The sequence below is a fragment of the Acomys russatus genome, chromosome 21 (genome assembly GCF_903995435.1).
Source record: "Acomys russatus chromosome 21, mAcoRus1.1, whole genome shotgun sequence".
Classification (NCBI taxonomy): Eukaryota; Metazoa; Chordata; class Mammalia; order Rodentia; family Muridae; genus Acomys; species Acomys russatus.
The window spans coordinates 47,183,686-47,200,973 of record NC_067157.1 but is presented as its reverse complement, the minus strand read 5'-3'; the positions used below and the strand labels follow the sequence as shown (position 1 = coordinate 47,200,973).

Below are 17,288 nucleotides of genomic sequence, written 5' to 3'. Positions count from 1 at the left end.
TACTTCCCAGGGTTTTTACAGCAATGATACGGGTGATTCTATTGAGTAGAACTACAAAGTGAGTCTATCTGGGATGGAGGAGTTGGGGAAACAAGTGTCAGAATTGAACCATCCTGTGACATCAACAGAGCTTGGCATCTTTGCTTGGCTTTCCTACTGAGTAGAATCATAGATTTTGGAACACCCACTGTTTGATCATCTTGTAAACACACATCATGAAAACTCTAAGATTCTAGGGTGTTGGTGATTCAGTCATCACCCAGAAAGTATATTTAGAATTCCTTATTACTGTGACTTCTGTCTATCAGCCATTACAGGAAAAGTGAATGGGGACATCTAAAGTCTTTTAAATTGAAAACATAGAGATGTGCCCGATTTCTATGTTAGAATCTTTCATCTGTGTCCTTAATTCAATGCCTCATGCTGAATTCAAAATACATAAGTATGGAACTTTTTGAGAAAAAAAAATACTTTTGTGAGATCTGAGTGAGAAAAATGTGTTCATAAGGAACTGTGCCTAACTCAGTACTGTTCAGCTTTCATGAGCCTATTAAGTCAGAAAAATCAGTCATTAGGACCATGGCCCCCAAATTCTGTTTACCCTATATATCTTTCTAGAAGAAACATTAAAAAAAAAAAAATCAAAGACAATGAAATCCCAAGCTCAGGAATCGGGAAATGCCTTGATGATGGACTCATAGGCAGGTGGGGGTGGTGTGGAAAGGCCCATCCGCAAGCTGTTGCTGGACCAGCGGAAGTCCGGCCGGCTCTGACTGTGCACGGTGCTGATGGTGGATGGGGCGGTGGAAGCGGGCAGGGTCATCAGCTGACTCTCAGTTTCCACTGGAAGCGTTGGGCATTGCAGGAACGGATGGAAAGTCGAAGCCCTGAAGCTTGGTTTCCTGGGGAAGGAGTTTGCCAGCTCAAGGGAAGCTTGTCTCTGGAAAGTGAGGCTCGCCAGGCTCAGGTTGCTTCGGCGTTCACAGCCACTGTGGCGGTAGAATCCAGTTCTGTTGAGGCCGTGGTTGTAGGAAGACCTGGGTCTCCTGGTGGGACTCCACTGTGAGATGGGCGCACTGGCTCTTCTTCTTCGAGACAGGAAAACGAACAGCGCCCAGAGAAATCCTCCGATTGCAAGCCCAATCGCCATGGATACAGTGAAGGACATTATAAGGTCCTCTGAAACAAAGAATCAGCCAATAAATGGATAGTTTCAATTTCAAAGACATCCAGGTGAAAACACAGGGCGTAGTAGGAACCCTCGTGGAATGAGCATGGAATTTTAACATGTTTTGAATTGGGGAAACAGAATGATCAGGATCCCATTTTTTTTATTAATTTATTCACATTACATCTCAATTGTTATCCCCTTACTTGTATCCTCCCGCTCCTCCCTCCCTCCCTCTTTCACCCTATTCCCCTCCCCTAGGTCTTCAAACAGAAAGGTACAAAAACAAAACAAAACGAAACAAACAAACAAACAAAAAACCCCAAAAACAAAAAACAAAAACCCGAAAAACATTGTTTGCTTGTGTTTATCATCTTTAGAAATTGAAAAAAAAAAAAAAAAAAAAAAAAAAAAAAAAAAAAAGCCTCAGTGGAGTTGGACTTTAATTTACCTGTTTTTCTTACAGAACTGCAAATGTCCCCAGCTCATTTCCCTTTGAATTATGATTGTAGCTAATGTGCCCTCTCGGTAAAGAAGGTCATGCCAATGTTAAACGTGCTGTTTCCTCTGAATGCTTTGCTCTGTCAACGCTGATTTGTCCCACCTGCAGTCATTACGGCACCTCACTTCCTATCTGAGGTAGGAAGGAAGCGCAGAGCTAGAACCATCTGGAGGGCTGACTGATTTATGCCATACTTCCTCAGTGCCCAGACACTCAGATCCCTGACTCCGCCATGACGTGACCTATGCAGGCGCTAGCTCATACTTCTGTCACTGTCTGTGTTGTGCCCGCGAAACACTGCCTCATGAACCACCGCAGACTTCCCACAGCCCACCAGTGTGCTCCAACTCACAGAGCTTGGGTTTGTTCAGAATTCCTCTGCAAGCAAGTCATATGTACGCATCTTCCTCTCTCCTCAATGGAAGTGCTACCTCAGCTGGTAAGGCTGCCCCTTACAAATTCAAAGTCCTCACCTCCCCCTCCAGGAGCCAATCCCAAATTGCGCTATTTGCTCTCCGGCATGTTTTCCAATCCTCTGTGCTTTCACACATATTTTTCCTTATATCTTGACATGAGATTTATTGTCTGGGCAACTCGTTTTTAGAGAACTGTTCCAAGTACTGTCTTTCTCGTACAGAGGTGAGTTGGTGCTAAGTAAAAGACAATGTGTACGTTAAACTGCCTATGTAAGGACGCTGCAGGCCAAGAGCCATAGCCTGGAAAAAAAGCCTCTTGAAGGCTTTCATACCAAGGCCACAGGCACAGATGCTCCATTTTTAATCTCATTAGCAGGTAGAGTCTATTTCCCTATCCTCTGGGCTATCACTGGGACTCACTTGACCAATGAGATGCAATAGAACCAGAGCTTTGTAAGTTCAGGCCTAAACAGCAAGAGCCTTTCAGCTTCCACTCTGTGTAGTTTGGGAACCTCTCCATGGTAGACATAGGAATAAAACTAAGCTAGCATGGTGGCCAGTGACACACATACAGGGCTATCCTGTATTTTATTCCTATGACTCTGACGAAGAGCCTTGTATCCTTGACATGTCAACCGACTGAGTTGCTCTGGGTCAGTCAGGTGCTGGCAAACCCTGTCTAACCATGGGACAAACCACATGGCATCTTGCTGAACCAATGCTGAATTGCCAACCCCAAACCAGGAGCCAATTATCTGATTATTATCCTAAGCAACTCTATTTTAGGTGGTTATTGGTTAGCAAATGCTCATTGGTTGTAATGTAAAACAATTGCAGACCCAGCCCTATCCCTTTGCTGCTTGAATAAATGTTGGTGGATTTGTTTAATCTCACTGATTTTATTTTTAAAAAGGACAGGGGGACTTCGGTTTTATAATTGCCAAGGCTTTTTCCCCAGCTTATTGTTGTAGCAAATAGAATATCTAGAATTCAGAAGCAAAACGCATAAATGTTAATAAATACATAAGTACAACCACTACTTGCTAGTTTCAGATTTATGTATGGTGCTCCTCCACATCCTGTGCTCCTCCACATCCTATTGCCATGTAGGCATCCTATGGCAAATCTGCCTTTGTTGTTATAAAGATGCCCAAATATAACCACATCAAAACGTTCTAAACACTTTACACCAGCCATAAACTAAGTTCTTCATGAGGCGGCTTTTAAATTCTAACACGGTTTAGGACAAAGATGCTCAAGTCAGTACTGCTGTTCCAAAATCTGCCTCACACCTGCCCATGTGCGAGTTGGCTAGGACTGGCAAAGCTGGTAAAACATAAGGCAGGCTTGCCTAAGTCTGTGCGTAGGAGAAGAGGGGGAAAGAGTAGACAAGTCGGTAAAGAATTTCTTTGGTGGGCTACAAAAATATTCCTAGGGTATGATGATGATCACTAACTGTAAGACGGCAAGCAAAACCACGTAGGCGCGCAAGCAGGCAAATCATATGTAACATTCGCCAAATACTAGACCCATTTTTAAAAAGAAGGGAATGGGGAAGGCGCCTTTTAGAAACCATACAACAAAAGAAAAGGAGGCAGGATGACACAATGTGGAAACCTTCGAGACAAAACGAAATTTAAAATATTCAAAGAATATATGTTCTGCCCCCCCCCCCCCCCCCCACCCTCCCCCGCCTTACATCTGCCTAGTGAAAATTAAAGTCTGCCACTGAGAAAGGCACACTTGGGTGCACGGGGTGGAGATAAACCCGGGGTGGAGGCGTGGCCAAGCAAGAATGGATCCCAGTGTCTACAGCAGACAGGAAAGAGATGGGGAAAGGTTGGACTAGGGATGGTACACACGTCAGAAAGATGTTGGATTTAAGTGTTTCTGTGATATTTATTTGGTGTGTCAAGGTTAAGTATATACTTTATAGGAGGAGGAGAAAATAAAACAAAACAGTCTTTAGGAACTAGGGGCATTTTCCCATCCCTAGAAACCCTGGACTCAGAAGTAGGGGATTGTGTTTAAAGATGCGTGGTAAGGGTAGACAGCCAAGAAAATCAGAAATAAACAAGGAAAACAAGAACTGACTATAGAGAAATGAATAGAACAGGAAGATTACTACCCTGGATCATCAAAGCGAGCCAGGGACTACAGGTAAAAATGGTTAGCAACCAGCTGTCCCGGGAAGACTCAGCAACTCATTTGTTTAGCATAGGGAATATCTAAAATATATGATAGGACCACCACCAACACACACAGATCGCCATGAAGGAAGCAGTCTCGATTCTGACAGATGCACGTTTCAAATCATCAATTAGAATGCTTGTGCTGTCAGCTTCAGCTACTAAGCCACATGCCCAGCCTCTAGGTGCTGTCTTAAGTGTGTGAGGTCACTGCATCCAAACATTCCCCCCCTCCCAAGGGAAGTGCTAATGTTACCCTACAGAGAGAGCAAGTGCACCACCACACTCAGGGCCAGCTGAGGATTAGGGACTAAGAATTGCTCAATTCTTTGCCTAGATCTTGGATTTAATGTAAGAAAATAATAATCTCTCTGGCAAACTGTTCTAGGGAAAAACCCTACTGTGTGCTCTCTAGCTATGGTTCCTGGGTTAATTACCTCAAGCAGAGAATTTTAAGTACTAACAGCTTTGAAAATAGAAAGAATCACAGAAAAGGACTTCAGCTTAAAAAAAAAAAAATCCTTTAAAATGTGGTACTCAAGCCATGACGTCATAGGCCAGTAAGCCCCTGACCTCAGGAAGCTGAGACTGGAAGGTGGTTGTGAGTTCAAAGTCACTCTGAGCCACACAGTAAGGCAGAGACCGGCTTGGTCTACAAAGTTAGAGTCTTGTCTGTGAAAAACAAAAATAAAAGCAAAAGGATACATGGTTCAAGTTTCTTATTTTGTGGATATTGAAACCAAAGTTAAGGTTAAGTTGTAGAAATAACATTTGATTTAGTTCAATAACTCAGACATGTGCCACTGGCCGGAAGACTGTTATTCACATTCTGTATGTAACACACCACGAGAGGACAAAGACTCAAATGTGCAGGTCACATAGCCTTGCTTTTGTGTACAAACTTAATTACAACCAAGATCTAACCAAATACTCTAAATATTTCAGAGCATAGAGAAGAATAAGAGATGACTTTAAAGGAATATATTTACTTTACTTCTGCAAAATGAAGTTAATCTGAAAGAGGAAAGCAGATTCAGGCATTCAGTAAAATGAAAGCATGGCTGTGAGCATCTGACTGCAACAAAACTGTTTGCTAGGTACATCAGGGCAGTGGCACATGTGAACTCACAGCACATGTGACAGCGTGCACAAGACCCATACAAGACCAAGCTAGACAAAGTCTCAGACTAGAGTGGGCACGTGGGCATGGGATTGCACTACTAGCTGAAAGAGTGGTTGGTGATGGATGGCAGCTGGGAGATGGGAGGGTCGGGCTTTTTTTTTTTTTAAGGTGTCTTCCCTTGGAGGCTAGCCATGCTCCAAGAGATGATCTAGCATCTGCCTGTCGTATACTCAGGAATGTTCTAGCATCTCCAGAACACATGGAATTGAGAGAGAATTGTGATGACCAGGGGGATATAGGAAGGATTGAAAGGGACGGTACGGGGGAGGGCTTGATCAAAACACATTACATACACGTGTAAAACTCTCAAACAGAAATAAAAATTATTTCCTAACTTATAATGTGCGTCCAACAAATAGCTTAGAAATGATTGTACTAATTCTTATAACCTCAACAAACATGCAGACTGTTTTAGATGTTTAAACGTCACTAATGTTGATAGCAGAATTATGAACGCTGCCTTTGCTGTCCATCAAGAACTTGCCTGTCTTGTTAAATTCCCTAACTTAACAAGGAAAAAATGTGTAAGGTCATAACCGAATTGCAGGCTGTTTTTCCAATTGTTTTCCACAGGGATTCTAACTAAAGTTCATTTTCCTCCCCTGAGCTATCCACCCTGTATAATTCAGGAAATAACACACTGGTAGCAGCATCTATTGCCCACACATATTTAATATTTCACATATCTAATCCTTTCCATGAGGTTTCCGGCAATAAATGTTAGAAACTTTTAGAAAGCCTAACATAGAATGCAATGCGCCTCTAATTATAAAGACATTGGCACAGATAATGTTTCTTTGAAAACCATTAATCTTACTTCTCAACAACTTTAGGGAAGAAAACAAAGCTACAATGCTACTTCTTATAATTTGAATATATTACGGTCAACGAGAAAAACAATTAAAATGCAGTTCTTCTCAAGGAAAAAGGAACAGACCCTAATGTCGGTGAGACACGGCACAGATACTAAGCATTGCTATACTAATTGGTAATTTATGCCTATATAACCAGCAAGTGGCTGGCATCTAAGCCCTCAGGAAATTACAGCTCCTCTTACTGGCAGTTGTATGGCACACTCAAGGGGTTTGCCCTGCCCTGCACCCCTAACAACCACCAGTACCCTGCCTTCCATCTCCAAGGTCTTAAAATTGAGCTTGGTTTTCAGTAAGCATAAAATGGTGCGAACGTTTAGTAGAGGGCACCATCTAGTGGGCGATTGTTGAACTGTTAGTGATTTTCTTAAGTGATCGGAAAATAGTGCGCTGGTTAATATATTCAAAGCTATACAGTGCAGGAATCATAAGCTCACTTCCTCTCGAAACAGATTATGCGTTCTCCTTTCCCTAACGTGCAGAAGTGGATGGTGTCAACGATAGAAAGGTTATAATGAAAGGAATTTTGGGGAATAGATGGTAACGCACTGAAATGTGAACAATTACAATTAGCTGACTATGCAAAGAGTAAATGGGGTCTCTGTTTATCACATCTGCTGGGAAATTCTCTTGAGTCCAACAACAGAACGGGATCCAGCGTCCCCCTTCCTGTGCTGTGGCCACACATGCGCGCCACCGCGTGGTCCGGGAGATGACAACTTCTCCAGCTGGGCTCCCTGCCTTATGTTCCTTTCCTTTGCAGCGTCATCCATTTGTACCCAGCTGCCTTCTCTTTTCAATCAAGCAAAGTCCAGTCACATCACATGTGTGTCCGCAGCCTCACCATCGCAGAGTAAAGGCAAACTCCTAAAAGTGGTTTAAAATCTCCTACCAGAAAGCCACTGCCCCGTGCGCCGACTTCACCATTTGAGTCCTCTATCTTGTTATTCGCCAAATATGCTTTTGATTAAGGCCTGATCCTTGGTTCTAATCTCTTCTCTCAAAAATATGTTCGCAGATGCCTACAGAATTCCTTTTTTCTTTAGGTATTTTCTAACCTTGCTGAGGCCTCCTCATTCCAAACTTAGATGCTGACCCGCTTTTTACACCTAACTGGATCTCCCTCCCCAGTCAGGGAAGTGAGTTCAATTCATATTTCTGAAAAATAAGTAAATGAGCCACCACCTCATTACAAGCTATAACTGGCCCTTAGATTTGAAAAGTAGGAGGCTGACTTATGCGTGTAATGGTAAGAAAGGGAGGAATAAATAAAGCAGCAATATAAGAGCCGCTGCCCTGAGTAGAGTAGTGGACAAGCAGACACGGAAGTGGTTCTATCCAACAAGTACTTGGTCACAAGGTCCAGGACACAGAATCAACCTGAATGCCCGTCCCCAGATGAGTAGTCAGTTGAGGGGATCGGAGCCTCTGCTGCCCTGAGTAACATTATGACTCTTTGTTGAGTTCGGCCAACTTTACAACAACGGTTTCAAAAGACCCAGCACCGTGGAAGCCATTTTAGTCTGTGCGCCTACCGTCCGTAATGTTTCTGTGACAAGTTGCAAACAATGCCATTCTCAAATAATAACAGAATATTGTTATCGAACCTAAAAAAAAAAGAAAATCATGTAATTTAAAATAATATAGATGAATCTGAAATATGCCATGGAAATGGAAACATGCCGGGCACAGAATGGGTGAGTCTTCGCTGCAGAATTCTTCAAGGGATTCTGCGCAGTGAACATTTTCATAGTAGAGCATTGAGAAGGCATGCCAACATAGTATAAGTGGCTTTTACCTGATGTGCTTGCAAATATAAGACAAATGGCAAGTTATTGGAAAACACAAACTGTCATAACCGAGAAAGGAGTCAGTAGACAGTCTGAGTGGCCCCCTATTGTTTAAAGAAGATGAATGTGGGGCTGCAGGGATCGCTCCATGGTTGAGAGGGTTCGCTGTACTTGATGAAGACCCAAGTATGGTTTCCAGCACCCACATAGGCCAGCTCACAACCACCTCTAACTCCATCTCTGGAAGAATCTGACATGTCTGGCCTCCATGGGCTCCTTCTGTCATGTGGGCAATGACCTCCACACACACCACAGTTAAAAACTGCTTTAAGTAGATGTGTCGTTTTAAAACTTCTAGCCCCAAATATCATATACGTCATGTGTAATGCCACCACCAGTGCATTTTTTTTTTTTAGATAGTAAGTAGCCACACAACCCAATTCTACATGAACTCTTTCTGATCGTCAAAAGGTAATGAATACCTTGGACTTGTTTTTTTATGAGACTTGCATGGCATTGATACCCAAATCTAACTTAGCTATGATAAGCAAAGACAATTCTCATAGTTGTAATGCTGATGTCTAGAGATCGGGCATGCACCAAGAAGTACACACAGCCTTGTGAGCTCTACCTCAGAGATGTCTTCAGCTCTGTGAAGCCCGGTGAGAGATGAAAGTTAGACGCAGTTGTTTTATGAGCCACCATGTGGTTTCTGGGACTTGAACTCAGGACCTCTGGAAGAGCAGCCAGTGTTCTTAATCTCTGAGCCATCTCTCCAGCCCTGATGCAGCTGTTTTAAGTACCTAAGCTTGCAAACATTTATACTTCAATGTTCCTAAGTAACAGATGTGAGGAAATAATTAATAGCTATTCATAGGCAATGATGCATACCAGCTGAAGACGTTTTCTTTATATACAACTGAAGAAAAGAGCTTAAAATATGGGCAGTGTTTGCTTGCTATTTTGAGAGAACATTACGGAGCCCCATGCACTGCCCATGCCTGCTTCACCCCCACCCCAATAATCTTATCTCATCTTCTTGCTAGACCATAAAAGCCATGGTTTTTCTACAAGCTACAGCACATCCTTTGCTCTAAGTCGAGGCATAATATTGTTTTTACAGGCTGAAGAATCTTAGCTAAGCATCCCACCACTTGATAGCCCTAGCTCCCCAACAAATCAATTTGTAACCCTCTGTTGCCTTCAGCTACCTCAGAGCAGGGTAAAGCAATAAGCAAGGATGCACAGCAACAGGGGTTGTACTCCTCTTTACACACAAAGACTGTAGCATCATTTCGAGAGCCAGCACCGCACTGCAATAACTAGGTGTTTTATTACCAAGATGGTATTTGTGGTTTGTTTCTTTTTCTGTTTCAGCTTCGTAACGCGGGAAGCCTAAGGAGCTTGAAAATATAAGCTCTTGCCATAAACAGTAGTAGAAAGGTGGGTATAGCCTGCGTGGCTTTTCATGAGCAGTGTAAAGAGAAGTTTTGAAGAGAGGAAGAGAACAGCTTTACAGTATATGAGTAATGAGGGCTCTGCAGAATGAGGCCACACCTCCATCCCTCCATTCTTACGTGTGCCTTAGGGAATTCCAGTAGCTGGTGTCCACACCTAGATTCCTGGGTGATAACATGTAGAGAGGATAACAAGCCCCCATAAGAAGCCCTGGATGCCAGAAGAGGGCAGAACAAGAGCGAGGCTCCCAAAGTTCCAGTAGACCAACCGGATAGCCTCACGAGGAAAAAAAAATATATCATGCTCTTACTTAGAATTGCACAGATCACAAGAACCTGGTTTTGCAGTTAAAAGCTCCAGCAATGAAGCTGGAGAGAAAACTATCCCTAGAGCAGCTGAGGCACACTTGTCAGTAGATGTCAGCAGAGGACCTTGATCCAGAACTCCTGGTCTGCTCCTAAGAGGCTAGTTCCAACCTTAGGGAGAAACCCAAAGACAGTGAGGAGGAGCCCTGAAGTCACTGCAGTGCATGGCAGTCTGTCTTATTAATTCAAAGGTCAACATTGCCACTCCAAACCTTTAAGAAATCTGCCGCTGTTCTGACTTTCCAAGTCGGTCCCTGTAATTTGCATCTATGGATGTTCTGGTCAGGCATTTGCATCTTTGCACACAGGCCCTGGTGTTTTTTTTTTAACAGCGCTCCTGAGTGCCCCCAAGGTCACAGCCAATATGTTGCCCAATAAGGTCAGCCAGAGCTGAGGAAAGAATGAAGTGAAGGGGGCAGAGTTAGCACGACAGAAACGAATGACCAGAGTGTCTTCCTTAGAAGTACCTTTTGATTTGGAACTTCCTTGCTTTTCTAAGAATAGGTAATATACTATTTTTTTCTAAAAGTGATTCAGGGGCTATGTCGTCATATTTTAACTTCTATAGCATGTGCTCATTGTTAGTCATTGTGCATATAATTGACTTATTTATAGGCTTCTATTTGCATATTGAGGAACACCTAATCGCCTCCACGAATATAATCGTTTTAAAAGAAAAATCATCAATTAGACAAATAAATGCAAGCCCATACACCAATATATTACCTCAGCCTTTCACAATACTGGCCAAACTGGTGGAAAATAACAACATCAACAGCACAATAATAAGATGGCCGAGAGAAACAGAAGCGCCTTGTGTGGACTCCCAAGCACTAAGAGAACATGAGGGGGCCACAATACTGTCACCTGTCAGCCCAATAAACTTTGAGGGTTTCTGTTGCCTGCTGCTTTTACAGGATGGTTAGCAGAGAAGGGAAGTGAGTTAATAGAGGTGGAGCCAACTGTATTGTCCATCTCAGGCCACATTTGCTAAGGGCTAGCACCAATGGCTTTAGTGTTTCCACAACTGTCAGTAGGTCTGAACGAATGATAGCTCATTAAAGGGGCAATCTACCATTGTTCAAGGCAACTGAATATCATTACTTATTTTATTGCATTCCTTAGGTAAAGCAGAAAGTTATACCGTGAACTTTTTATGCATCTCAACTGTTAAGTCTGAGAAGTTCCTACGGCTCCTTGTGAGTTGTTATAGTCTATGCCATTTAAAAAAAATTCTCTTAATTCAAAGGGCCACACAAAAGAATCCTTTCAGAAGCAGGTTCCACTGCCTTGTGCATGGTTTTCACAGTAATATTTTGAGAGGACCACTGATCAAGACAGATATCAATTGAGATGCCAAACATAAATGAAAGTAGAGAAGACTGGCATTTATATGTTAGGAAGTATTTACATTTCATACACTAAATTTATAATCTCATTTTATACTTCACAATTTTACCCAAGAAATAATAATGCCATCTTTTACTTCTTTCACACAAAGCATCAAACATGTTTTTGGTTCAGTATTTTCCTATTCTCATTTATGGCCCACCATATCTACATGCCAAAGAAGGGACCGTTATCACATCCATAACTTTGACACAGGAATCTTGAATTCCATCTTAAGCACAGATTTCCTTATTAAGACATCTAAATGCTAGGATAAAGAAATGAAATCAAAATGAAGAACTTATTAGTGTAAGATTTATTTTAAATGAAAATCATATGTGCTCTAACCAATGAACAATGAATTAGTTTTTCTATGTAAACCTGGAGATTAACCTTAATAATTTCAAAAGATAGAGCCGGCTTTTCTGTGTTAAATCTTACACTGGGAATTATGTAACTTTGGGATAACTTACAAATGTTTTGTGATAAAAGGTTTACTTAGATGCATTCTAGCTGTGCTCATCATTTAATATAAATGAGGACAATAAATGATATTTTCACAAATATGCCAGTAGACCATCCAGAACTCAATGGCTTCTCATCTCTTGATGACTACCTACAATTTTCAGGAATGACTGATTTTTCACTAATTTTATTATGCAATTTTGTTACTAGATCATCAATAAATCTCTTAAAGCTTGAAGCAAGCACATTAATTAATAAAAATATTAATTAGTAAATTCCCTTCATGCTCATACCTGGGATAACAGATAACTACATTAGATTGTCAGGGCCAGGTTGCCATCAGGGCTCACTATTCACCAGAGAGTTTCCAGAGCACCTCCAACCACAACAGGAAGCCTGGTATAGTTTTCTGAGGTAATTAAAAACTCATATCACACACAATAGGCTTATAGATCTCGTAATAAATCCCAGTTTCCCTTTAAAGTTCCTTCTGGATTTAACTTAAAACTTTCCATTTATTTATAAATTTCTGCAGACCACAGAGACATGTCAATGTCACTGCACACCCCAGCTTCTGTCTCCTGCATCTGGCCTGGAATGGATGGTGGTTTGGACCTCAGCACCTTCCTGCCCTTAGCATCCCTGAACGCTAGACCTTGACCTGAGCAGCCTCAGCCCAAGTGTGCTCAGGTACTGTTTCTCTTCCTTTTCTGACAAGTTTTCATTGTAATAGTATGTGCTACTTCTGCTTCATCTTTTCTAGATTTATATTTTCATTTTTAATTCCACATTTTCTCTGTGTCACCATTCTGTAAAGTCATTCGGGTATAGATTTGTTGCTTGGATTCACTTTGAAGATTAAAAAGAATAACGTTGAGAAAAACACAGACTGTAAAACCCTTGGCAGCACACCTTGGTTTCATGAAATAAAATACACAGTTCATCACTTTCAGACAAATAAAATATAAATTTCCAACAAACCCCTACATGTTATGCCCCACTTAACAATAACTACAATATTTGTTTTTCTAATTTTTCACTTAAAAAGTCTCCTTATTTTCTAACTAGGCTTTGTTAACACCAGCCAAACTTTACATGCCTGATTCTTCTTTAATGTTTCTGTAGCTTATTCTGACAACATTTTTATGAGTATATTTCTTTAAATAAATTTATGAAAACTGTTGCATCAGTTACGGCAAGCAAAATGATCCAGAGATTCCCAGTGTTGTCATAAATTATGCCAAAGAATTTCTGCACATTTTAATTTAAATTAAAAGCAGTGAAGGAAAGATAGCTTACCCCAAAAGTTTTCTGGCCATGGGCTCCCTAAACTTGTTGTGTTATTAGCCATAATATCCACAAGAAACAGAAGAAACCAATGTGGCCAAATCAAGCAGCTTGATTTTATGCCTTTGTGGTTGGGCAAGAGAAAAATAATTTTCACGCAACCCCACATATACTTGTGTTTACATAAAAGGAAGCAAGTGTATCATGTTTCCTGCTTTTATACTCGAATTAGCAACTGTTTTTCTTATCTTGGAATTCCACACGGCTCCCAGACACAAAACTATTTCCTTCTCGTCATTTCCCCCCTTGTTACTAACTGCCCTCCTTTCAGCCACGTCCAAAGCTGGTTAGGGACAAGAGGCTTTTTCTTGAGTCCCCAACCTCCATTTACACATCTAGGGAGAAAGCAGGATCCTTGTTACCGCACTTAACCTCACCTATGTGTAGGGCTGAGCAGTAGGTGGCTTTCCGATGTTGAAAACTGTGTTATACAGTCAGTGAGGGGTTTTTCAGAAGCCCATATTCAATTATATTTGATGTGTGTGTGTGTGTATGTGTGTGTATTGAGACTGGGTTTTTCTGTGTAATAGTTCTGGCTGTCCTGAACTCTCTTTGTAGACCAGGCTGGCCTCGAATTCACAGTGATCCACTTGCCTCTGCCACCAAGCGCTGGGGTTAAAGGTGTGCACCACCACACCCGGCCTCCAGTTACATTTTTTTTTTACCTAATATATTTTGCTGTAAATCTCAGATAACAAACTTCCTAGGTAATATCCTCCTCTATCTGGTAGATTTTGAAAATGTATCCGGTCCATTTATTCATGGGAATTTAAATATGCTTGTGATTTTGTGACTGTTTTCATTGGGATTCAAATGTGAGAAATTAAGATCATTTCTGTGTGAGGAGGTAGGGAACGGAAATGCAAAACGTTCAATTACAGCAGTGTCTCAGTGCCTGGCCAGGGATGCAGTGTTCCTGTGGCTAGTGAAAATTATAGTCAGTGTCCTTCGTACATTCATTATAAGAGGGTAGGTCCCCCAGGTTTTGGGAGACACTGAAAGTCGGGAGAGGAGGTGCTAAATGTTGCTTATGCACTAAAACGCATCTCTAGGTTGAAAACCTGTAGCATGCCTTCTTGAGAGCCTTGGGTGAGACCTGGGATGTTGGAGGCTGGTCAGCTGAAGCAACTGCCACCCTTCTGAACTCTGTGACACATTCCTAAGGAGCCTGGCAAGACCTAAAGGGCAACATGCCAACTCATTTGGCAGCCCTAGGTCTCCAAAGTTGTGGTGGTTTCTGCTCACTTTTTAAAATCAATTTTCATAGATAAGTTAACTGCAAGTTTACCACAAATTTATACAACTTACAAATGTATACAACTTACGGTCAAAGAGAATGAAGCAACTATAGAAAACTTGAATCCACTGAGCAATCAGGAAGACTCATCTTTATGATATTTTTTTTCCAGTTGTTTACTTCTACACTTTCTAGTAAAAAATCATGCTATTGCTCAAGAAGGGCAAAAGGGCTCACGTTTCAACAGTCCCCTATTACTATTGACAAAGTGTGTAAAAATAGAACCTTGAAAGGATTTGCTGTGTTGAGATACAAGTGTGTTGAAATGCTTCCCACCTTTCTAGGCACAAGACAGGATTCTTCAACTGCTGTACATATTTTCAATGTGTGTTTTATTTAACCTAAGGCTACTTAATGTCAAATAAATCATACCCAAGTATTCTTAACTTCATAAGATCTAGTCAGACGATTTGGGGAGTGGAAGGGAGGACTCTGGTTTTGTCTGTCCAGGAGTGGAGCTTATTCTGACTCGGGGTTGGGATGGAGGCAGAGACTTCCTGTCATTGTTTTGTGTTTGGCTATCCAGACTTTCTGCCAATGCTTTTTCACTTTTGCAGATGGTTGGAACCCAGAAGAAAACTTGCTTTCTGTCCATTTGTGACCTCGGGATTCATTTCTCTTGCGTTAAGAGCTTGTTTGCAGCTTCAGCTCTTGCCTGTGCACATAATTTGCTCAGTAAGGACTCATATTTTTCCCTGGCACAGATCCACACAAGTGAATGCTTATGTCTGTGTGATTTTTCAGGTCTCATGATTTATCCTGCCATAACAGGAAGTTGATTTTTTTTTTCTCTTCACAAAAATGTCAGGTCAGCCTTTCTGCTTTTCATTGTTTCACAACTTGGGTCTTTTGACCTGAGTTCTCCATTACTCATGAAATGAATTTGGATGAATGTTCTCAACTCAGATAATTCCAGGAGTTATTTGCTGTCTTCATTTAGGCTTCTCCCAGAAGTCAGTGCTTCAGTGGCTGTCAGCTGCCATGCCCTTGTCCCCGACTCTCTGTGACTATTTTATTTAGGACTCTCCCCACCTTCTGGCTTTCTGCTGTATGTCTCTGTCAGTGATCTATTGCTGTGAAGAGACACCATGACTATGGCGATTCTTATAAAGGAAAACACCTAACTGGGGCTGGCTTCCATTCCAGAGGTTTAGTCCATTATCATTATAGTGGGGGGGGGCATGCCAATATGCATGCAGATGTGATCCCAGACAAGCAGCTGAGAGTTTCACATCTGGACCCTCAGGCAGCGGGAAGAGAGAGACACTGGGACTTCCTTGACCTTTTAAAACCCCAAAGCCCACCCTCAGTGACACACTTCCTCCAACAAGGCCACACCTACCCCAAACAGGCCACACCTCCTAATCCCTCTCAAGTAGTGCCACTCCCTAATGACCAAGCATTCAAATATATGAGCCTATGGGGGCCATTTGTACTTAAACCATCACATTGTATATGTGATTTGTTTGTTCCAGTCGCTCTGGCAAAAAAAAAAAACCCATATACTTGAGGCAGAAACTTTTAAAACAGCAAAAAATTTATTTTTCAGGGTCTAAAAATTGCAAAATCTGGGATATTCTCTCTGTCTCTCTGTCTCTGTCTCTGTCTCTGTCTCTCTGTCTCTGTCTCTCTGTCTCTGTCTCTCTCTCTCACACACACACACACACACACACACACACACACACACACGCATAAGCAGAGAGAAATTCTGTGTACTGTATGGAATCATCATCTGTCAATAAAAAGCTGATGGCCTATTAACTGAAGCAAGAAGCAGGAGGTGGGAGTTCTAGAGAGAGATGAGCTATGGAACAGGGTGAGAGGAGAGATTTGCCTCAAGACTCTGAGGAAGATGGGTGCATGAAGCTGAAGAGAGGAAATCAGTCATATGGCACACATAGAATAATTGGACAAAATAAGTTATGAGCTAGTTTGGGAATGAGTCAAAGCTTATGGCCTGGACATTTATTCATAAATAATAAAGTCTCAGAGTCATTATTTCAGGAACTGGGGCATGAGAGGAAAAGCCTGAGGCTACACACACACACACACACACACACACACACACACACACACACACACACCTACCTAGATTCCAGTCCATGCTGCTCTTATACTTCTAGGTGTGGGGCCATCCACGATGACATGGTATCATATCTACCAGGAATCACACCCCTAAAGACAACTGAACTTCCCACCCCCAAAATCCATCAGCTGCCCATAGCTTCTCAGTTAGATTGTGGGGTCATGGACCTCTTCTTACTCCACGTCTGTTGACTGCCTTGATCTGAGGCTGAGCTTGTACGGCTGGTCACAGCTGTCATGAGGCAAAGCTTGTACGGCCAGCCACAACTGTCGTGAGTTCACATGTACAGTGGTCTTTTGTTATGATCCTTATCAATCAGTGGTTTTTAATGATATTTCTGCTCCCCCTGCCCTTCTGTAGTAGTCTCTTAGCTTTGGTGTGTGTGTGTGTGTGTGTGTGTGTGTGTGTGTGTGTGTGTGTGTGTGCGCGCGCGCGTATGACATAGATGCCTGTTCTGGCTGAGCTTATTCTCTGCACTTGACCAATAGTGAGTTTCCATGTTAACCCCCCCTGTGTACAAAGTACCCCCACCATGAGATCTGAGAGCTGCACTAATATACAGGTAGAGAGATTCTAATTTAAAGAGCAATACGATACTATGTCATGAGACAGGGCCAAGACAAAAAAAAAATGAGATGAATATGTGGAAGGCTTGGTTAATGGCGAACTAAAAAAAGGAAGTAAAAAGATGCAAACCAGGTCCTCCTCTGGGTCTTGTGGATTGTCACAGTAAGAGAAGTGGGTACAGGAAAGGAGAAATG

At 41.9% G+C, this 17,288-nt stretch overlaps 1 protein-coding gene across 1 annotated transcript; it reads right to left on the bottom strand.

Moving 5' to 3' along the window:
* Positions 1 to 420: 420 nt before the first annotated feature.
* On the bottom strand, positions 421 to 13,256 carry Myct1 (MYC target 1). The gene is made up of 2 exons (XM_051164445.1): positions 13,097 to 13,256; positions 421 to 1,179 (listed from the first exon to the last, which is right to left on the bottom strand). The coding sequence occupies exons 1-2, from the start codon at positions 13,251 to 13,253 to the stop codon at positions 665 to 667; spliced, it is 672 nt and encodes a 223-aa protein (XP_051020402.1). The 5' UTR covers positions 13,254 to 13,256; the 3' UTR covers positions 421 to 664.
* Between the last annotated feature and the right edge of the window lie 4,032 nt (positions 13,257 to 17,288).

Excerpts from the sequence above, each read along its gene's own strand:
- Myct1 (XM_051164445.1), bottom strand. The coding sequence starts at position 13,253 with ATGTGGGGTTGCGTGAAAATTATTTTTCTCTTGCCCAACCACAAAGGC. Across the intron at positions 1,180-13,096 it reads ATGGCCAGAAAACTTTTGGG|AGGACCTTATAATGTCCTTC; the intron begins GTAAGCTATCTT and ends TCTTTGTTTCAG.